At 37.9% G+C, this 23917-nt stretch overlaps 1 protein-coding gene across 1 annotated transcript in view; it reads left to right on the top strand.

Annotated features, from left to right (window-relative positions):
• The first annotated feature begins 7186 nt into the window (after positions 1-7186).
• Odad2 (outer dynein arm docking complex subunit 2) overlaps positions 7187-23917 on the top strand; it is a 164664-nt gene continuing 147933 nt past the window's right edge. The window contains exons 1-6 of the mRNA XM_026410610.2: positions 7187-7410; positions 13291-13448; positions 18012-18204; positions 18658-18764; positions 18958-19094; positions 21956-22072. Of these exons, the coding sequence (XP_026266395.2) occupies positions 7187-7410; positions 13291-13448; positions 18012-18204; positions 18658-18764; positions 18958-19094; positions 21956-22072 (936 nt within the window). The remainder of the gene's footprint in view (positions 7411-13290; positions 13449-18011; positions 18205-18657; positions 18765-18957; positions 19095-21955; positions 22073-23917) is intronic.

Here is a 23917-nt window from a genome sequence, read left to right as displayed (position 1 = left end):
ATAGGGTAATAATATCTGATTCATTTTAGTACCATTTCCACCCCCATATTCCATCCCTCCCATACTTCCCCTTCTGTCTCCTCCCCTCTCCTTCCTTCACTCCTCTCTGTCTAGTCCAAAATACCTCTATTTTCCCCCTTCCCCCTTATCATAAATTAGCATCCACATATCAAGAGAAAATACTGGGCCTTTCTTTCTTTGGGATTGGCTTATTTCAGAAGGGCTTCTTAACAGCACAAATCAGATCATGCCACTTCCTATTTAAATTTTGAAATAGCTTTCATTTATTCTTAGAATAAAAATTGAACCTTTATTATGGCTTAAAGGGCCTACCTTAAACAATCCTCTTTCTTATCCATCCTTCTCTCCTCTCTGTCCTTTGCTTGCTGTGCTTTATGCCACTGGTCTTTCTGTTGCAGGGACCCTAAATAGAATGTGATAGATTTTTTTTTAATCAGGACTCAAATTGGATAACCCAGTTCTACCAACAGAGTGCCTGGCACATACTGATATCCAAAAGCATTGATTGAGTAAATAAGTGTCAAGAGGTTAGAATCTAAGAAGGAGCCATTTCACTTCCAGACCATGGGACTGAATCTGCAGTGCATCACTGGGAAATATCTTAGGACATTTGGAGACATGTGAGACTGAGTGTTTTTGATTCTTTGTCCTCTCTAAGGGAAGGTAGGATCTGGTGGACTTGATGTTTAGGACTTCATAAGATTCCATACGATTTTTTCTCATCAGAATTCCTGTTGATGTCCCCTGTTAAACTCCACTAACAAATAATCCTGCCCTGGATGAGGCTTCATTCTACTATGATACAATAGAAATGACTATACTTCCCTGCAACATCTGGAGGCATCATCCTTCTCAGCCCTTTTCTGACTGGGGTATTGAACACTCAGACCAATCTTGCCCACCACTTTTGCCCTTGTTGTGGCCTATAAGTACTTTTGTTGGTGGCCTCACCAGATGGCCCCACTCTCACCTGGATGAATGAACCTGTTGATTCACCTGTGCACAGAATGGTAAGTGTTGAATTATGTCCCCCTCAAAACTGTTATGTTTAAGTCCTAACCTGCAGGACCTCAGAGAACAACCTCATTGGATGTAGGGTCCTTTCAGAAGTAGCAAAGTTAAAATGAGTTCACTAGACTGAGTGTTAATCCATTAGGCACCCAGAGGTAGGCACACCAAGAAAATGTCATGTGAACATGAAGACAACCATCTATATAAACCTGGAAGAAAAATACAGTGGGGACCCTTCCCTCACTGCTGTTGTGATAGCCTTAAAAACTACTGCACAGAATCTGTGCCTGAAGCTCTACTCCATCTCAGAAGAGGTGATTTGTCCAAGCCAGAGTAGATGTTTCACAGGAAGCATATTTAACTGGCAATAAAATCATAGAGATTGGCCAAAATCTTTGAAGTCTTTCCCAGAAAACCCTGGCAGATCTCTGAAGTTCCACTGGACAGAATGGGTCACGTGTCTATGCTCTCTAGCTGTAGAAAGTGCTGGGAAAAGCCATTACTTCAACAAACTCCTGGGTGTATTCTTGGTGTTGAGTACAGGGACTTTGCCGGGACTACAGGCACTTAGATTCTTTTAATTGGTTCTACTGACCATGTCCAAGAAAATGTGGGCCTTGCCTTTCTTATGCCTAGTTCAAACAAGCCATTTTTCACTAGATGATTTGTCAATATTGTTCCTTCCATGTTTCATGTTTGGAGGAGACAGTAACACAGGTCATGTAATCATATGTAAACATAGGGTAATAATATCTGATTCACTTTACTACCATTTCTACTACCAACACAGGAGACAGTGTTTTCGGGAGCTTTCTTTGTGGTGGTAGAAGATAGGCAACAAGACAGACTGGTCTTGGTGTGTCCCTCATGAGGAACATGGAAGATTCTTCCTCATGTTGGGTGGTCTGGAAAGGCTGTCATTTAAGCTGAGAGCTGAAAGTTGGCCAATGAAATTTCAGCGTGGCAAGGAAAAATTGGACAGTCATCTAGGACCTCTTCAATTTTGAATATTATTTTCTACTTTTTACTTGAAAAAATCTCAGGTAAAATAAATTCAAATTTTGCCTTCAGATTAAGCAAGGGTACATTGTGATATTGGTGTGAGTTTGGCACAAGAAGACATGAATGCTCAGATCTTGATAGTACCGGCTTTTTCAGCTTTATAAACCATTGTCAAATGCCCTGAACTATAGATTTCTGGCTGGTTTCTATGTTGAGCCCAGTAATGCTCCATCATATTACATAGATGATTTTTAAAAAGTGAAATTAAGTACCTAAATTAGCTTCTTTCAGGAATGCTACAGAACCCTTCTGAATGGTGAACTCTACAGTATTCACCAAATTGTGGCCTGCATTCACTCCACAGGTATGATGCTGTTGTTGTCTCAAAGTGTCTCATCTATCTTTTTAAAGGGCTCCCTTATATACCTAAGGGCACGAATCCCTTTCAGACAGGTTACTACACTTCTCTACTGCATATGGTTCCTTTAGGCAAAAGGATTCCACTCCTAACAACTTTTATTGCTTCAAAAAGAGAAGAATACAAACAAAATAAAACAAAGGCCAGATATCTCTATCTCATATTCCTAAGTGTCTACAGAAAGGTTCCATTCTTGAACTGCGGCAGTATAACATTCTGACATCCACTACCCCAACATCATTCCAAAGCCTCTTTGACTTTGGGAAAGAATCAGGTTTAGTTTCAAAACACTCTTTGACCTTCAACTAAGTGTACTCTATCCAGACCTTGGTTACTAAACACTCTGCCCCCTAAAGTAGTATACTGCTCATTCTGTTTTATTTATTTATTGTTTTACTTCGAATATTTTCTTTTTGCCACTCCCTTAGTCCCCAGAGTTTTTTTTTTCAGAGTTGGGCTTCTTGATAGTAGTGTGTCTCCTGGTGAGATCAAGACTATCTTGATGGACAAAGGTAAAATACATTAAAAAGCTTTAATAAAAGATGGCGGAAAGGTTTTGTTTTCATTCAAGTTCTTTGAGGAGCAGTTTCTGCTTTTCTAGTGATATTAGAATGTTTGGAAAGAGAAATAGAATCCCTATGCTTATTTCGAGAGTTCTGGAGCTATAAGGTACACAAAATACACTTATCTGGAAGCCTTTGGAGAATCACAGAAACCATGTTTCTAAGGACTTTTTTTTTCTACTTTTTGCTTTCTGTTTCATTTTATGTGGCTGCTAAAAGCCCCTCAACGGTCCCCCAGTTTACTTTAAAGATACGACAGGTCCCACTGCCCAGAATGAGTCGGGATGAATACTCCAGTCCTGGAGGAAGAAAGTTGAATGGAACAGTTTCCAGGGAGGGGACTGGAGTGGCAGGCAGCAGCGGCAGCAGGTTGCTGACCGACGCTGGTGGAACCGAGCGCAGAGCGTCCCCGAATTCGGAGCAGCGGGTTCAGCGGGAAACCTGGGACGCGGTGGAGGTGGGGGGACCTCGGTGACAGACAGCGCTGCGGTCCGGGCGGGGAAGCGCGGCATTTGAAGACTGCAGCGGCGCTCCAGGAGGTCCCCGAGGCCGTACCCTCCGCCGAGCGGCGACGCCGAGCGCTGCGGCGCCGACGCGGGTGTTTACCGGCGTCCTAGCAACCGGCGCGGACGGCGCGGCGCGGACCGCGGGGCGGGCTCCGGGAGGCCGCTGCAGGTGGGTGCAGCCGCGGGGGGACCCCGCGCCCTGCTGAGGGTTTTGCAGGCGTTGGCGATGGTTGAGGAACCGGGGCCGCTCCCAGGCCCCGCTGCCTTTCTCTCTCAGTCGTTCCTTTCTCTGCTAGGAGCAGAGCTCGGCTCTCTCTCCCTCCTTCTCCCACCCCAATCTGTCACCTTCCCCGCCTCGGCCGGGCTCGGGGACCTCAGGCTCCTCCGACCCGTTTCCACCGGTCCAGGCTCACTCCTCTCCCCGAGCCGCCCTGCTGCTCCCTCCGCTCCCGCCCCCCTGGCCTTTCCCTCCGCCCTCTCACTGCGTCCGCACTCTCCACTGGGTCTCTGCTGCCCCTTCCCGACCCCGTCCCTGAAAACTCGCCGTGCCAGGTCCCACGCCTCCGCCTGGTGAAGTGTGGGATGGGTGCCAGCGTCGCGCCGCTTTGGGGTCGGGTTTTATTCAGGGCCTTGATCGCGTCAGTTGTGAAATTTTAGTTTTTCTGTAGGTCCTAGTGACCAGCTTCTCGATGCTGAGAATGCTGGTGTGCGCGCTGACTCCCCACGGAGGAGACCAGCCGCCAGTGGAGATTTCAGAGTGGATGGCCACATTCCCATCGCTTTCTAAAAAGTTTCGTTTTGCTTCCGCTCCAGGGGCACAGAGATTGGGCACGAATGGGTTCCATTTTATTAAGGATAGTCGAAGCTCAAAACGGATTTGGAAAAAGAAAAAACAAATTCTATCTACTGGAGCTGAAGAGAAAAGGAGGGGACTGTGTGATTCCCAGTTGGCGTAAACAAACACCTACATGGAACCCTTTTTCCTCTTATCTTTGAACTTTTTTTCCTTTAAAATTTACTTTATTTCAAATATATATACAATGTGTTTGCACATATTCGTCGTAAACATTTTTTTTTAGGCCTAAAGACTTAATGGATTGGTGATGGGTAGACACCAGAAGCAGCCCATCTTGATAAGTTTTGGTTTTTGTATTTTTTACCTGAGTTATGCTGACCATGTTTGAACACCCCCCCCCACCCCCAGTAATATTGCACTTGTCTTCTGGATTGACATAGATCCCCTAAGGTTTGCTCAGGGCTTCTGCTAACCTGCTTTCTTGAATAAAGCCCGTATATCCCTGCGGCTCCTGGATCACTTGCAGTAGAGAACAATTTGAATAGATTCGAATGTAAGTTTCACTTATATTTCTATAAAATTTCTCATGACAAAAAGAATTTTATTTTTGCATTTATTAGTTCCTTTCTAAAGTGTTTTCTAAGAAGTTATTGTATGGTATGTTGACTTTCACAATTTTATGTAATCTATGCAATTTCACATTATTCTTAAAAAAGGTGCAGGAAGGAAATGATGCAATCACTACATCTTTATAAGATCACCTAAACAAATACTATGCTTAAAATTAAAAAAAAAAAAAAGAACAGAACTGTCCATCAAAGCCTTTGTGTGTAAGATAAAGCTGTTTGCACTTATTCTTCGTTTATACTTATTCTCATGACATGGGGAAACTCAAATGCCACACTAACATCAATATGTGCTTATATATTTGAATCTAAAACATTTTCTGTCAATTAACAATAGAAACAAAATAACAAAAAAATTGTACACTAATTATATTTATATTGTATTTCACTAGTGCTATCTATCTTGATCAGTTGTTTCAAGTCTATCTGATCCAACACTTGGTTTTTTGTAATAAATATTCTATAATACTATTCTGAAATCAAGGTCATATATAATAATCCTACATATGTAATATAGTTTGAAATATTGATAATACTCTAATTGCAAAAGGAAAATTGAAAGGAAAATAATTATAAATGCTTAGGTAGCACTACACTAGAATATATAAGAAAGTTTTCAGATGCTACTTAGGCCAAATGCAGGCTGATTGAAGTCTGTCATTGCAACTTTAATTTTGCCCATAACATTGCCACCAAATAGCATGCCTTTCCAAAATGCTGAGCTCTTAGTAAAATGAAATATGTACAGTCTTCCTTTCATTTATATGACAGTTACAATCCTGGAAAATTCAGCACGTTATGCTATGTATGTTAAAACTGGGAAAAAATACTTGGTGATTTTTGTAAAGTACGAAAAATTCCAGGCTCACATATTGCTTATCTGAAGTTTTTCTCTGACCAGATACTTTTAGGTTGCAACAGAATTCTTCCTCTTGGGTAATTGTCCTACACAAAAGGACATTGGGCATTCTTTATCTTCATCACTAAATGCCATTGATGTCTCTTTCTTTCATTTTGGTAACTAGATACCTTTATAATATTTCTATACTGCTTCTGAGTAGGAATTAGTGCCCTTTTTAGAGTGCTGAAATCCTTTTCTTGGATTTCAAGATTTAATACACTATGGAAAATTTAATCTCCAAGTCATTTCTGTAGAATCTTATATTTCTGGACCTATGTAATAATAATGGATAAAAAACCTGAATATATTCGATATTTAACTTTGTAACCATTTATCTAGTATTCAGGAAAGAAGATTTTAATGATCAGTATTATTATAAATGAGAACACACACAAGTATAGTTTATTTGAAAACAAAAATACCTATTATGAATTAACATCAGAACTTGTTTTCAAAATTGATTCCTATTTAATGTCACAGATAATGTCATCTTTAAAAAGATCTTTTAAAGACTAAATTTTGATTTAGCCAAGGTGAAATTTATTTCATTTGAATTTTGGTTTTAAATATTATTGTTAGACTGTTTTTGATAGCCACTTTAGATAACAGTCCAAGAAGACTTTCTCTTCTTGTTTCTGTCACATTTGTTCTCAAAAAAGTTGTGAATCACAATAATTTTTTTTTCATTCTGTGCAATATGAATGGGCAGGGGATATAAAATTTGGATTGTTAAAATATTCTGATGATAGGATCAATATGTTCTATACTAACTTTCAGAAAAAATTAAAGTTATACTTCACAATTTCATTCTTATCCTGTTTCTTATTAATTCAAAAGGCACTCGGGGGAACTTACAGAAGTCGCAGTATAATTCTAAATGATGTCTGGCCCACATCAAATAAGCACTTCTCACTCAAACCTCCAGCACCCCAGCAGAGCTGTGTGAAGCAAGGCACTTGCTGCCAGCCACCTCCAGTTCTTTTTCCACTCTTAAAATTTTCTGTTTGGGTTTTCTTTCCAGCTGTTTGAATTCTCTTTCTTAGGCCTGAGACTCTTAGAAAGAAGTTATTAATTTCAGAGCAGGCAGATATTGGAAAGTCCTTTGATTCTGGTCAGGTTTATTTATTTATTTCATTATTTACTGTAAACCTATTTTATTGAATTGAAGAGTAATTAGATAATTAAAAACGGAGCCTCTCAGATGAAGAGACAGAATGTGGGTTGGGTTATACTGGTTTAAAATCTTGGAAAATGTTCCAGGGGAAAGGTGGATGCTCTTCCCTGCGCTAACTCTTTCTACTCCTACAGAGTGTGAGCTCAGATCCCAGCGTTAGCTGTTCCCATGGGCGTGGCACTCACAAGATCTGCACAGTGGACTGCTGCGGGTTATGGCACTGGAACCCTGGAGATTACCCCCCTGAATGAGGAGATATTGAAAGAAATTATTGTGTTTGTGGAGCATTTTACTTATAAATATCCCCAAGAGGCAAAATTTGTTTTTGTAGAACCACTTGAATGGAATACAGATTTGAAGCCCTCAGCATTTCAATCAGGTTATTTTTTCAGGTAAGCCATTTCATTACTTCTAGAATTGAATATCATCATTGTCTCTATTTTTATTGACTGATTGTGGGTTTTGCACAAGTCATGTACCCTCTTCGAATCTCAGAAATCCTCTCAACAAGGGATTGTAAACTGGAGGCACTCAGATGAAATTTGAGGATACCTCAGTTGGCCAACGTAGTGTTTATGTATTTTTCAAATTTAAATTTCATTTTCTTTTGATAGAGGACACATTCTCCAGGTCACCAGTCCCAGCATTCACTGCTGCCTCATGCTTGGCCTGTTCATCTATCCAAATTATCTGTCAGATGTCAGTCACTGGTTTTGTGACCTCTGATATAGACGAAAATCTCTTCTAGTATTTAAATTTCATTTCCTGTAGTGATGGGGAGAGTGGTGAATTTTGCTCAATATAAGAATGAGACAACATAATTAGTGCTCTTCTCAAATAGATCCTTTTGAATATGGGATAAAAAAAAATCCTACCACCAGCTTGAACAAGTGGTATGACTTCATCTTTTTTGATTATAAGTAAATAAATAAACATACATACAAGTACACATATACACATTTAGATTGTATAATAAGTAAGTAAGCAAATGGATAGTTACTTTAGCAGGGATGCAGCCTCCGTTTATTGTGTTCTCTTGTCTACTTCCTTGGCCACTTTTGCTTTTGCAAATACACTTTTCAAATCTGACCTTTTCAAAAACAGTCCCCTAGCTGGCCAAAGGTTCCTGTGCTTTTCCTCCTTCTTCCCTTTGGGATTATATTTGTGACAATAAGATCAGAAATTCGTTTTTAGAACTTAAAACACATTCTTGAACTGCATTTAAGAGCTCTTTAGTTCTTATATTGGTCTTTTTTCTCTGAACAAAGAACCAAGAACAAAGTTATTGTTGTATTTTATGTCTGACTCTTCCAAGGGTCACTTTTTCCCAAAGTGCTGGTCATTACCTGAGGCTTCATTGATCCCAACTAAGTTCAGTGTTTTTTTTCTTACCTTTGAAGGATGAACTCATCTGCAAAACCAATTAAAAACACATTAACTACTTTGTACAAAGATGATTTTAAAGCAGATGACAGAAAAGAATATCAAGATTGTCACCGTATCTGGCTTCTGCACTCATTCTGTGTTCCAAGTACAAACACAACCACCTCTGCCTACTAATTTTGTGGAAGTAACACACTCCTCAAATGTATCACTTTTTTTCCTTCTCTATCCTTGTCCAAGTTCTTTTTGCTTTATTTTGTAATTGTATCTCTGCATAATCTTTATGCACAATACTCCATCCTAAGCAAGGTGTTTTGATACCATGTATGTTTTGAAACAAGATTTACTATGCAGCTTTTTCTTCGTGTAATTTTTCTAGCCATTGCTTTAATTTTTGACCTTGATTGATGATATCTTTGATGTTGATGATGAAAGAAGTTTGGCACTTGTTTATTGTATTGGAAGGAATACATGTTTATGTGACTCTGATGAAAACCTGATAGATACTGCTTGTTTCAAAGAATGCAAAGGATACAGCTGAGGTTTTGGTGATAACCAAAGTATCAAATGCTTCTGACTATACCTCTTGTTCTGTGCACCAAACCCAAGGATGTTCAGCAATGTGTAACCACTTGGTGTTTGTTACAAAGCAAAGAAGATAAATCAGAGATGCTCTTATGGTCTAGAAGAAACTATTATTAAAATAGCCCCCTCAGTAGTTCATTCTTTGCTCCTTTGGTTTACCTGAATTCATCTGGCTTAGCTTCTGACCCTCAGGGCACTATTTATACACTTACTTGAAGTGAGGAAGCTGTTTTCCTTTGAATTCTGTGTGTCTGTGCATAAGGACAAAGTCATATTGAAAGACTTGAGTCTGGAGTCCCTTGGTTGTGTTTCCACCACTCAACCATGTCCTTGGATGTGTTTATATAAAGGAATGTTTTTCCTTGCACATGTACTTTCTCTCAGATCTTTTGTTCTGAGACAAATCAATTTTATCTACCCTGAGTCTGTGAAGTAGGCAAGCTACCCTTTGTATTGGTATCTGAAGATATTGATGAGATTGTGTTTTTATTTGTGGACTTATTTCTTATTTGATTTTGTACATCTCCAGAGGCATTCTCTGTGGAAGCCAATAAAAGTTTGATCAGCCTTCTGAATCAGGCGAGTGAACGTCTGACATTCGAAACTGAACCTTTACACATATTGAAAAGGTTTTACATTTCATCACTATCTTCTTTCCCTTTGTGGAGACTGCTATTAATTGCATAGCCACAGCACTTTTCACATGTTGCATAATTCATCTTTTCTTCTAGAATTGTTTCCAACAAACTTGTCCTGTAGTAACATCTGTCGTCATCTCTCCGTGTTTAACTTGTTTTGGGAAAGTATCTTTACATTCATTTCCACAAGAATCATAGATGTCTTTTTATTCCCATTTACAATTGCTTTTTGTTCTTAGCAAGAAAAAAATGAGATTAATAATCTTCCTAAAACATTTCAGAATGAATCCCCAATTCATTGTCAGCTGAAGACAAATGACATCAAACAATGTTACGTAATACCATCTAGATTAGTTAGTTTTTCATTGCTGTGACCAAAATACCCAACAAGAACAATTTAGAGGAGAAAAATTTATTTTGGGTCACGGTTTCATGGTTAGCTGAGTCCATTTCTCTGAGATGGAGGTGAGGCAGAACACTGGGAAGGACTTTGTAGAGGAAAACTTTTCAGCTCCTGGCAGCCAGCAAGGAGAAAGTAAAAGGAGAGAGGGGGATGGGGAGGCATGTCAGAGACAAAATATAGTCCCCAAGACCAAATCCCCAGTGACCTACTTCCAGCCATGCCCCACTTGCCTGCAGTTATCACCTAGTAATCCATTCACATTACCAATTTATCAAATGATTAATTCCACTGATGAGATTACAGCTTTCATAATCTAATCAATTCATCTATGAACATTTCTGCATGCCTAACACATGAGCTTCTTGGGGGACACCTCAGATGCAAACCCTAACAATCGACTGGTGGTGTAGAGAGCTGAGATGATTTGATTCTCTAGAACGGAGCTTGGGAAATATATAAATTGGTCAATTATTCAGAATCACTATGGGAAAAATATTATTACCTGCTCTTTTCTTCTCTGATAGAACTATGTTTTGTGAATCATGTATGCTCTGTTATTACAAATGTTTTACTTACAAATGTCATTCCACTGTGTCTCAGTGATATGTATGAGTTGGGACAAAGTATAGGTTAGCTGGAAATTAGATTGGCGGATCCTGGTCCCTGCAGTAATGCACACTTTGAGCACAATTTATACCATTCTGGGCCTTTGTTTTCTGATCAATGTAGTGAAGGTATGAACCACACAATCACTCAATCTTAAAAAAAATGAATGTTTTGAGCCCAATTCCAGTTTAAAAGTTTTTCTATCAAGACTGTGGATGGCATTAGCAACACATTCTTGAGCTTCATAAACTGGGTGCATTGTTTTTCTTTCCAAGGGCACATTCTTCCCATGTTAGTTATGGTGAAGCCGGAAACTGAAACTTACTCTTATGCATCCCCTCTATAGCTGGTACTTTCCCACTTCTCTTTTAAGGTACAGGCTTCAACGGGTACCAGCAGTGAAAATGCCACATAGGCACTTCAGTCCTCCAATTTCTCATCAGGAGTTTCACTGTCTCCAGTGAAGTAGTTTGACATTTTTAGTATTTGGTCATCCTCCCAACTTAGCCCTCTTATCATCCATTTCCCTGGAGGGACCAGCCCTTTAAAATGACTAACCTTCAGGTACAGGGCTCTAAGAAATCGTAATCCTAAAGCCTTTATTCCATAAGCTGAATTTTGTTGAAAATATACAAACGTATCATTGGTAACTCAAGAAGCATTTCATTTATTCACAGATAGTTATTGAGCATCTCTGTTTTGTTATTATTTGAGGTACTGGGGATAGAGCAGTATCTTATCTGTCACAGATAGTGCCAGACTGACAGTCTCTGTATTAGCTTCCTATTGCTGCTGTAACAAATCACCACATATTTAATAGCTTACTATCTTATCGTTCTTCAGGTCAGAAGACTAACATGAATTTGCAGAGCTAAAATCAATGTGTTGGCAGAGCTGTGTTCCTTCCGGACGATCAAGGAGAATTTGTCCTTTCCTTCCCCAGTTTCTTGAAGGCCCCTGCATTCCTTGGTTCTGCATCACTCTGACCTCTGTTTCCATTGTCATTTCACTTCTGACTCTGACCCTCCTGTTCTCCTTTTATAAGGATACTTGGGATTACATCTATCTCAGATCATCCAGAATTGTCTTCTCATCTCAAGAACCTTAACTTGATCTATCTGCAAAGTCTCCTTTTCTATGTAAGGGAACAAATCCACAGGTTTGGCAAATTAGGATGTGGGCATTTTGAGGGGATATCATTCTGCCTCCCACAGTCCCTAAGTGCTTGTTTCTATTCTAGTGAGATAATGAGTTGGTTCTGGATTAATGTCTCCCAAAGGGCCATGTGTCTTAGTCCTCAGCTTGGTGTTTTAGGAACCTGTAAGAAGTGGTAGAACTTCTTTATTTTTTTAAAATAAATTTGTAAGACCATTTATTTATTTATCTATTTATTTATTTAATGCGGTGCTGAGGATTGAACCCAGTGCTTCGCATGTGCTAGGCAAGCACTCTACCACTGAGCCACAACCCCAGCCCCAAGGTGGTAGAACTTTTAAGAGATGGAGCCTGGTGGAAGGAAGCTAGGTGGTTAGGGGCATGTCCTGGAAGGGGATATGTTTCTCTTGCCCCTCTTCTTCCTTTCTTTTTGCTTCCAGTCTCTGTAAGATGAGCAGATTGCACTACCATGCTGTCCCTGCCATGTATGTTGGCTTGTCACTGGTCCAAAGCAACATGGCCAAATGGTCACGAAGTGGAACCTCTGAAACTATAAGGCAAAAAAAGCGCCTTTCTTCCTTTTAAGTTTAGTATCTTCAGTATTTTCCAGTAACAAAAAAACTAACAGTGTCAGTGGCAAGTAATATGGGTCTGTCAGATTCATTCTTCCTGGTGAACTAGGCACATTTCACATCTACTTATCTGCAACTCAATTATGTTAGATCAAGTCTTAACATGTGGGTGGTGTAATCACGGATATCAATGTCTAATTTTATAAAAAGCTAGACAATTTAATCAATGTTATAAGTGGTAGAAATCTGTAGAAATTTCATTTCCAGAAAAATGCTTTGATAGTTTTTAAATGCCAACCTAAAAATTTAAAATGAAAAAAAATAAAATTGACAGAAAGAAATCCAGGAGACCCAATAATGTATGATCAGGAAAAGCCCATTTAGCCCATTATCCTCAGGTGAACCAAATGAGTGAGTTTAGCATGGAAAGATAATCCACAAAGAGGATATAATTTGCCTTTTTGTCATAGCTTTTATCTTCATAAATACAGGGTAGAGAAGAAAATTCCTAACCACTAATCACTGTGGTGTAAACAATTTATAAATAAGATAACGTTAGAAATCCTCAAGCATAAATGGTTCAGTAGAACCAGTGCTTTTTTAAAAAGATGTCAGAAACCAACATACTGTCAGAGAAACAAAAATGAAACTGTGATTAGTTGAGTTCGATTGTGAATTCTGGAAATTGCTTAACATTTTGTTTTCTGGATGTGTCCTGTTGCTTACTATAATTGCTGGTAAGTTTGGGGATTTAAGTGTCTGAGTGGGTATGCAAAGAAGGAAAATAGATTTGTTTCCAAACAGAGGTTCTTACATTTCTTGCGTATTATAATGAGACATAATAATAATCTGTGTAAATGTCTTAAATTTAACTTCTACTGACATCCAGGTAACATGAAGCTTTCATTTTTTTTTCCTTTCCATCTTTAGTGAAACAACAGTTGAATCACAAGAAGTGGATAAGAATGGACAGCCTTTGCTGTTTCTCTCTGTACCAAAAATTAAAGTTAGGAGCTTTGGGCAACTGGCATGCCTGTTATTCATTGCCAAAGACACAAAGCTGAAGGAAGCACAAGCATGTATTGAAGGTGATATTTATGCCCCTGTCTGGGATTTGAACTTTTAGAAGCATAATCTTGTGTGTGTGTGTGTGTGTGTGTGTGTGTTGGGTGGTGTCATTTACTAAGGTCTCTTTAAAAAGATCTACCATTTAAAAGGTGAAAAGTCAAGCTGGGGTTGTAGCTCAGTGGCAGAGTACTTGCCTAGCATGTGTGAGGTACTGAATCCAATCCTCAGCACCACAAAAGATAAATAAATAAAATAAAGATATTGTGTCCATCTACAACTAAAAAAAATGTTTTAAAGGTGAAAAGTTATATGTTCCCCTTCATGAGAATGCCATTATTTTTCCTTAGCTAAACTGCTATGTTCATATCAAATTTCGGCTTTAAAATAAAAGGCCTGATCCTTTACCATTAGTAGGCTTGTAGGTCTCTCATTTTTCCATGTGATTTAAACTGGAAAGCCAAGTGGCCAGTAGCCTATAAGGTCACATTGGAAGAGAAGGTAGACCTCCAGGACCAACTTCTGAATTCACTCTCTCCCTTGACATGCTGCTATGATGGATGATCATTTGTTTCCTTTAAATGAAATGTGGGCTCTTCCTTTAGCAGAGATGGCCCTTAATACATCCCATTTCCATTTTTCTTAGTCATATTCCATACTGCATCTCACAGCCTTCTGTGAATAGTTATATTCATTCAACTCGACAGGAAATATTTTTCTTCTTTCATTATCATCTAACCATCTAACATGCAAAAAAATGGGATTGGTTTCCTGCTATAATTGTGTTATAAATGTTTCTTTTCAGTAGAAATGCCTAATCATAGGTAATAATGTGTTGTCTCCGTGTGATGCTTTTCTGGAATTATGTGACCAGTGGATCCCAACACAAGGTCCTTGAGTTCTGCCCATTTCTGTGGGAGATGTGCAGATAGTCCTTAAACAAACAAACAAACAAACAAAAAAGGTGTCAGTCTCACCATAGCAGCATCTTTTATCTCAAACCTACTCTTCATTTGGGGGCTCTATGCACATCAAAGCTGCTTTCCTAACAGGGATGAAATCTTGAATGTAAAGCTAAATTCCAATGGTAGTTGACAGGTGAGACAAAATACATGGAATGCTATATATATATGTCTGGTTTGACCAAATATTCTTTCCTACATTTTGTCCATTTTATAACAGTTTAGGCGAAATCCTTAATTTCAGGACTCAATTGCATAGTACATGGCAATTTGGTAGTCAGGTTTATGTCTTCCCTTAGAATTCACCTAGTACGAATTTTTTAATGTTTTTTTAAAACATTTTATTGGTTCTTTTTAGTTATACATAACAGTACAATCTAGTTTAATATAATTATACAAGCAGGGAATATATCTTAATTAGGACCCCATTCTTCTGGTACACGAGGATAAGATTTACTGTGGTGTATTCACGTATGTACATAGAAAAATTAAGTCAGATTCACTCCACTGTCTTTCCCTTTCCTATCCCCCCTTCTTTTCCTTCTTTCCTCTTTGTATAATCTACTGAATTTCTATTCTTCCTCACTCTTCCCCTTACTGTGGATTAGCTTCCACAAATCAGAGAAGACATTCAACCTTGGCTTTTGGGGATTGGCTTATTTCACTTAATATGATAGTTTCCATATCCATCCATTTACTGGCAAATTATAAAGTCATTCTTCTTTATTTTTTTTTATTTGTTCTTTTTAGTTACATATGAGAGTTAGTTATATTTTGACATATTGTACAAACATGGAGTATAACTTCCTATTCTTATAGTCGTAAATGATGTAGAGTTACACTGACAGTGTGTTCATATAGGAACATAGGAAAGTCATGTTCGATTTAGTCTACTGTCTTTCATATTCCTATTCCCCTTCTCTTCCAATCATTCCCCTTTATCTAATCCAAAGTACTTCTATTCTTCCCTCCCCCATCTTTATTGTGTTAGCATCCACATATTAGAACATTTGGCCTTTGGCTTTTTTGGGGGATTGGCTTATTTCACTTAGCCCGATAATCTCCAGTTCCATTTATTTACCAGCAAATGCCATAATTTAATGCGTTAGAGCTGAGTAATATTTTATTGTGTATATATGCATTATTTTTTCATCCATTAATCTGTTGAAGGGCACCTAGACTGACTCCATAGCTTAGCTATTGTGAATTTAGCTGATATAAACATTGATGTGTCTGAGATACTATAGTGTGCTGATTTTATGTCCTTTGGGTATATACTGAGGAGTGGGATAATTGGGTCAAATTGTGGTTCCATTCCAAGTTTTCCGAGGAATCTCCATACTGCTTTCCAGAATGGTTGCACCAATTTTCAGCCACACCAGGAATGTACATTTTTCCCCACATCTTTGCCAACATTTATTGTTACTTGTATTCTTGATAATTGCCATTGTGATAGGAGTAGGATGAAATCTCAGGGTAGTTTTAATTTGTGTTTCTCTAATTGCTAGAGGTGTTGAACACTTTTTCATATATTTTCTCGCTGATCATATTTCTTCTTCTGTAAACCATGTTTCAGTTCCTTTGCTCATTTATTGATTGGGTTATTTGCTTTTTTTGGTGTTAAGTGTTTTGAGTTCTTTATATATCCTGGAGATTAATGCTCTGTCTGAGGTGCTGGTGGCAAAAAATTTTCTCCCATTTCGTAGGCTCTCCCATTCTTCATGCTCTTATTTTCTTTGCTATAAAGAAGCTTTTTTAAAACAATGCCATCCAGTTTAAAAAATTTTAATTTTACTTCTTGTGTTTTAAAAGTCTTATTAAGGAAGTCAGTTCCTGACCTGATATGTGGGAGTGATGGGCCTACATTTTTTTCTAGCAGGTGCAGGGTTTCTGGTCTAATTCTTAGGTCTTTGATCCATTTTGAGCCGAGTTGTGTGTGGAGTGAGAGATGGGATGAATTTCATTCTATTACATATGGATTTCCAGTTTTCCCAGCACCATTTGTTGAAGAGGCCATCTTTTCCCCAATGTGTTTTTAGTGTCTTTGCCTAGTATGGGGAACCATATTTATGTGAGTTTGTGTCTTCTATTCCATACCATTGGTCTTCAGGCCTGTTTTTGTGCGAATATCGTGCTATCTTTGTTATTATAGCTCTGAAGTATAATTTCAGGTCTGGGATTGTGATGCTTCCGGCTTCACTTTTCTCACCGAGGATTGCTTTGGCTATTTGGCGTCTCTTATTTTTCCAAATGAATTTTGTGACTTCCTTTTCTAGTTCTATGAAGAATGTCATTGGAATTTTGTTGACAATTGCATGGAATCTGTGTAGTACTTTTTTTAGTATGGCCATTTTAATAATATGAATTCTGCCTATTTAAGAACATGGGAGGTCCTTCCATCTTCTAAGGTCTTCTTGAATTTCTTTATTTAGTGTTCAGTAGTTTTCATTATAGAGATCCTCCACATCATTTTTCAGATTGATTCCCATGTATTTTTTTTTTTGAGGCTATTGTGAATGGGATGGTTTCACAAATCTTTATGACATAACAGGTTGATGAGTCAAATTGCTGGGCAATGGCTGATTCCTTGGTCTCCTTCTCGTGACTTCTCTTCTTCCCACCCATGCAGTCCTTTCCTCAGCCTTAAGCCTTCACTACAATTTCTTGGTGGCATGGCCATTTCCTGTTAGAAGGTTAAGACCATCATTTCAATCAAGTCAAACTTTCCTAACTAGTCCAATTGGCATCAACCCCTAACTTGTCCCAAGAAATATGAATTTTCATCTTTTTTGAAGTGCTTCATTCCAAACAAGTTTTTCACCTTTTCCTCCCTCATTTCAACTACATTGGATTTTTAAATTTTTTTTAGGTGTAGTTGTATACAATAGCTTTATTTTATTTATTTTTATGTGGTGCTGAGTAATGAATTCGGTGGCCTCGAATATGCTAGGCAAGTGCTCTACCGCTGAGCCACAATGCCAGCCACACCACATTGTTTTTGATAGTTACCAAATTCTGTTTTCAGCATTTCTAGGTTCAGATTGTACATCTATGTCAGCCCTGTTCATGAGTTTGTATTTAAGTTTTTGTACATAATATTGGTACGTATGTAAATGGCTATATTTATTTTTCTAACTCTAAAAGGGCATTGAAAATACAAACATTTAGAACAAGTGGAAAAGAATGACAGTGGATCTGTCGACTGAAGGGATCATGCTATTTATAAAAGAAAACCTTTATGAACCTTGAGCACCGACACACAGACACAGCTCTATAAGTGATTCTTTTAAAGAGATTAATATTTATATTCTGAATAAATGAATTGAATGCCTATTCTGAACAATGCCTCATCTTCAGTAAGGAGGGGATCAAAGGCAGGGGCAGGAACCCAATTCGTTTTGGTCTTTGTTCTGTTAGAAAAATAATGTACATAGATGATACTATAGTACAAGCAAAACATCGAAAGGTCTAAGTTCCTAAGTATAATAGAGATGAATTCTAGTTGGGTCAATTAGAGAAAGCTTAATGAAAGACATTTAAGAGGGTTTGATGGCTTTGTTAGTCTTTGTGTATTTGTCCTGGAAGACAAGAGGATTATTTTTATTTACCTTTCTTTTTTGTCAGGTAACAGAAACCCAGTAGTAAAAATCTTGGGCTCCGAATTTGGTGAAATGAAAGAAGACTCCATTGCCTTAAATATCCTTAATAAAATTAAAGCAGATGATGACCATGAAAATGAGATTAAGATGAAGATTGCCATATTGCTTAAGGAACTAGATCTGCACCTTCTCAATCATACCCTAAAATATATTTCACTGTGAGTCTTTTATCAGAGAAATCTCAAAAACTTAGTTGCAAAAGTTGCTTTCAAAGTTTTAAAGGAAAAATGCCAAAAAAAGTATGGAAATTATTTATTTTCAAAGACTCTTTAAGACAACAACAAAGTCTTAAATTATAACACAAATACCATACAGAGTTTGTATAGTTCCAAATGTATTTATATTTATAGTATTTTCTAGTAGTATGGCATTATTAAAAATGATATGAATATTTGAATATTTGCATATAATTAGTGTTACATCCAACATGAATCACTAATTCATTGATGTTTTGATAATGTTGTTACAAGATTAAAATGTGACTAAGTTTAACTAAAATTTTAATTACAAAAAAAAGAGCGATTCCTTTTTATATAATGGAATATGTTCATGTATGTCCTGTAGATTCTGTTTTAAAGTGCTTAAGCTAATTTTTTAAACATTTATTGCAGGCAAATAAGTCTAAATCCAGTGACTGTTAAGAAGGATATAGAGCTGCTCCAAAGTTTTTCAGGAAAAGGAGAAAAAACAGTCTTGGAATCTATTGAGTATACCTCAGGTTTTGTATCAGATGCATTTTACTTATTTACTTTTTTTCATAACTACATTTCCAAAATGCTTTCCTTGGCTACATCAGAGTCATGTATTTAAGAAAATGAAAACTTAAAACTTTTACAGTATCTTGTTGATGCCAACACATTTTATAAAACTTGAAGTTGAGCTTCTATTAGTGACTTGATGATTGGTTTCAGATTATGAATTTTCAAATGGATGTCGAGCCCCGCCTTGGCGACAGATTCATGGGGAGATGTGTTATGTGCTGGTAAAACCCCACGATGTTGAAGTTTTGTGCATTACTTGCAGCACAGAAGGAGTGTTTTTAAATGGTGTAAGTAATTTCTTAAAAACATAATTAAAGCCAGTTGACTTATATTCTTCACAAGTCTTCATAAATGCTGGTTTATGTCTTGCGTTGAGTTCTGATGACCACAGAGAATAGAATTCTGTTCCATGGAAATGAAGCAAATTCCTTTGCTGTTCTTCTGCTGGGCAAATTCAGAATAGTCCCAGAATCAGCTTCATTGTTCATCATTTCAGGTCATATAAGTCGGCCTTCTAAGAAACAGACTTCAAAGTGACCCATTTCACTTCCTAAAACTAAACTCTCAACATGTCCATGGATTAGTTCCTTGGTCACTGAAGGAAAGAAAGGGCAAAGGAGGACCCTGAGACAATACATAAGTAATAACTTCAGCTTCCATCCTAAGAGCTGAAGGGACAAAGAGAAGCAGAGGGCATTATCCAAATGTAAAAGCTTAGAGGAAGTGTCCCATGACACTGGCACCTGGACCTCTGGAGAGAGGGCCACTTCTAGGCTGTGCTCATTCCCTCTGAACCCAGATAGTCTCCATGAAACTGGAACACAGACCTCTGGGGATTTGGTGCTACTCAGTTAGTGCTGGTACCTGCTGAGCTCAGAGGAGAATCTGGAGGTGAAACCAGGACCATTGAAGATGAAGTCCTGGTCAGCTGATGGTGATATTTCTGAGGGGGTGTGAAGAGTCTGGTTGTGGGACTGTGGGAACAACAACTGGAAATTGGTACCAACAGTTGCTTCTAAAAGCAATTGCCAATGCCAAGGGTAAAGAGCCATTCCCGGAATGACATCATCAGGGACAGTGGTCACAAACAGGAAGTTGCATCTTCCTCCTCCTTCTTGCATCTTTCAGTCTTGAGCTTCCTGTCTCCTGAATCTAACCTAACCTGGCAAAGAAGAAGTATAGCATTGCAAAGTCCCAGTCCAAGTATCACAAAGCAGAGTCTGGGTGGGTGGCCTCTGAACTAAGCAGCACATAGCTTTTTGAATCTTCGGTATTAGAACACTTTATTTTGGGTCTCATCCCAATTCACAGAAATAACTACTATAAGTGTTGTCAATCATTCCAGGGTTCTTTTGCTCAATTTGAGATAGAAATTCTCACCAGGTTAAGGTGATGTTATTGGGGCTTATGCTCAAGCTTAAGGGAGACAACATAGGAGATGGGGTTCCAGCACTGACTTTCTGAAGAGATGGCAGATAAAATTCTTATAGTTTGACTGCTGACTGTGTGCAAGTGCAACAGTGGTTGTCGAAGCAGGTCCAGGATTTCTATACATGTCTCACATGCTCTATGCTCAGCATAGAGATCTGCACTCTGCGTGGTAATGTGGTCAGGTGCATTGGGTCCTTCTGTGCTCCCCTGGCAGAAAGATGGCGGAGGGCTCCTTGTTGCCCTCCAGGAAGATCATATAGTGATCAAGCCCCGGTCTCCTATACCAATGGAGGCTGCAGGAAAGATGCTTTTCAAGCTTTGGAGGAAAAACTGGTGGCTTAGATAAGGCTGTCTTGGGAAACATATTATGTAAAAATCAGGTTTATATTAAAGATGGAGAACATGTTGAGGAAATCAGACTTTTTAAATTCTGTCCCAGAAGGAGCTTAGTTAGCTTTCTTCTCTGCAACATGCAATCCTCAATATCTTCAATGCAAATTTTGGACTTACAAGCAAAATTCCACAAGGAGGACCTAGATCCTCAATGAGGACCAGCTGTTACAGGGGACAGCTTGGAGAGCTGTTACCTCTTGGCTTGGGTTCATACCAAAATACTGGTTTGGCTTCCATAGTTATTGCAGGTATCTCTCTCTTCAGGTGCACCTTTATTATTGGGTGCTTTTCTTTTTAGCATACACTTCATGTATTTCTGCACAGAGAAGGTAGACCCCAATTTTGCTTTTTGGTTTATTTTGATAGTTTAAAAAAAAACAAAATCTCTAATTAGAAAATAATAGGCAAAAGAATGATTTTCTTTGACCTAGAGGGGAATCACGGCATTTTTGTTTCATTCAAAGGCTGTTGATCTATTTGATTTGATATGGAAAAATCTAAGTATTCCTCTCAGGTTTAAAAATTGAAAAGGATGACAAGAATATTCAATAGTTATAAAGATTAAAAACAGATAGCCATTTCGAGTATGTATGTACATAATCTGTTATGGCAGAATAATAGGATAGGAAAGAAAAAATAAATGAGGAAAAAAAGAGATAAGAAGGAAGAGGAACAGCAGCAGAGGAATGGAGAGACAGATGGTTCCACAGAGATGGTAACTCTGGAAAATGAACCCATAGAGCCCTGTTACATGAAGAGCAAGAATAGAATGTGATAAACAGAAACATAGCCTTTTCTATAGTGACATTCTACCTTTGAGGCTTTTTACGACTTCATCAGCTAAGGCATTTGATGTCACAGTGCATTTTTCACAGTAGAGAATTATAAGGGATCAGAGTTCTTACTTCTCTGTTGAATAGCAGAGTTCTCTACCTGCATTTGGAAGGTACTGAGTAGATGCTGAATGGATAGTGAATGGATGAAAGGATCATATTAAGTTCAGGGAGAAGGGTTTAGTCTGTACATTTCATGCACAGCGACTGTCACATGACTAGGCATGGCAGTGCACACCTGTCCTCTCAAGCTACTTGGAAGGCTGAAGCAGGAGGATCATTTGAGCTCAAGAGCTCAAGACCAGCCTAAGGAACATAGTGAAATTCTATCTTAAAAAAAAAATAGAACTACCACATGGATGAGAGATAGAGATAGAGACAGACAGAAGGGAGGGAAAGAACAAATCTGTCTCTATGCTCAGTTGTGCTGTACTGATCAGGTTCTTTATTCCTATTACCTTAATCACAGCACCAAACTTTTTCTCTCAAAGGGCAAAACAGATGATGAGGGGGACATTGATTATGAAAGAAAAAGTGAAGTTTATAAAGACCTTGTCACACTTTTAAAAGAAAAGTCAGCAATATTTTCAGAAAATATGTCAAAACAGGTAAGTTTTATAGTCTCTTGAACTTTCACAAATTTATATTATTTTGCTAGAGCTTTCTATTTTATAAAAAATTGGGAGAATAATATTGCCTATTTTTGGACATTGTTTTTCATTAGAGTATCTTCACAACATAACATAACTTTTATAAGAAGAACACTTTAAAAGTGTTTCTGATGGGGCTGAGGTTGTGGCTCAGTGGTAGTGCACTCATCTAGCACATGTAAGGCACTAGATTTGATCCTCAGCACCACATAAAAATAAATAAAAGTTTTTAAAAAGTGTTTCTGATTTTCTTTAGGCAATAAGCATAATATTACAAATTGCTTTCTAAATAGGGGTTTGTCCTCTTTCCTTTTGAATGAATGATACTAAGAACAAAAGACTTAGCCCTGTTAATGGCTCCTAGAAGCTCTGACTATATATCCTTTCTGGTCATCCCCTGATCACATCTACTTCGATTGTCCCAATGAGTGTTCAGCACATGTGCACAAGAATGTGCTTCTTAGGGGAAATGCTTTTAGGCTTCCACCATTGAGTAGGATGTTAGCTATGAGTTTTTCATACATGCCCTTCATCTTGTTGAGGAATTTGTCTTCTGTTCAATTTTCCTTTTCTTGGTGCACCGCAACATTTAGTGAGCTTCTTGGGAGAAAGAAGCTCATAAACAAATGAAAATAAATTGATAGCACATTTGAAACTATCCTTCTTTTTCAGTTGTTGTTTCTGGAATAATGGTTGAAAGTCTTTTTTTAATGCATTTTAAGGCTTTTCCCCTATTCAATCGACTTATTTTGTGTTTCCCCCTTTTCAGAAGCCTTTAGGATCTTCCCTGATATTCTCTAACTTTCATGGTACATTTTTTGTTAGTTCTTTTTTTTTCATAAATGCTTATATGTCCTATAGAACTGGAAAAATATTTTCCACATTATATCTTTAATTTTTTTGTCTCTAATCTCTTTTTGGAACTCTTGTGAGTTGGATATTGGGCCTTTGACTTTTCTGATCCTCTGATTTTCGTTTTTTTCTCATCCCACCCTACCTCAGCCTGACTTTCTGAAAACATTTTTTTTACTTGATTTTCCAAACATTGTATATGTTTTCAGATTTTAAACTCTCTTGTTTTTAATGTTTTGTTTTTTTTTATTTTAATTTTTATAGAATTTGGCACTTGTTTCATGAATTTTCAATCTTCTCTCAGTATTTTGCTGACAGCTTTTTTTAAAGCTTGTTTTTTGTATTAGTTATGGTTCTACAGAGAAACAGATTCAGTGGGGGAAGAAGTGTGGGAGAAAAGGAGAGGGAGGGAAAGAGAGAAAATGACAGAGAGGGGAAGGGAGAGGTATTTTAAAAAGATATTGGCTTATGCAGTTGTGGGTTCTAGTTAAGTCTGAAATTTGTAAGGCAATCTAGCAGGTTAGAAACTCAGGTAATAGTTGACATTTCAGTCTGGAGTCATAAGTCCTTAAGGGAGCAGGTTGGAAACTCAGGCAAGGTTTTTATGTAGTCTTAGGGAGATTTCTTTCTTTAGAAAATTTCAGTCTTTCCCATAAAGGTCTTTACCTTATTGAATGAGACGCACTTACATTATTGAAGGTACTCTATTTTATTCAAAGTTTACTGATTTAAATGCTTACCATGTCTGAAAAAGACTTAAACTGCAATATTTAAACATATTTGACCGAAACAATTACCCTAGCCATTTGACACCTAAAATTGACCACTGATGCCTAAATTAACCATTGACACCTAAAATTAACAATTATACATTGTTTGCAGCATTGTTTCACTTTCAAGTCTCTTTTCGTTGGTTTTGGTTTCTATGTTATGCCAGATATTTTTCATAGG

The sequence above is a fragment of the Urocitellus parryii genome, chromosome 9, assembly GCF_045843805.1.
Source record: "Urocitellus parryii isolate mUroPar1 chromosome 9, mUroPar1.hap1, whole genome shotgun sequence".
Lineage (NCBI taxonomy): Eukaryota > Metazoa > Chordata > Mammalia > Rodentia > Sciuridae > Urocitellus > Urocitellus parryii.
Note: the sequence above shows the minus strand (reverse complement) of the source record. Positions and strands in the feature narration are given on the sequence as shown.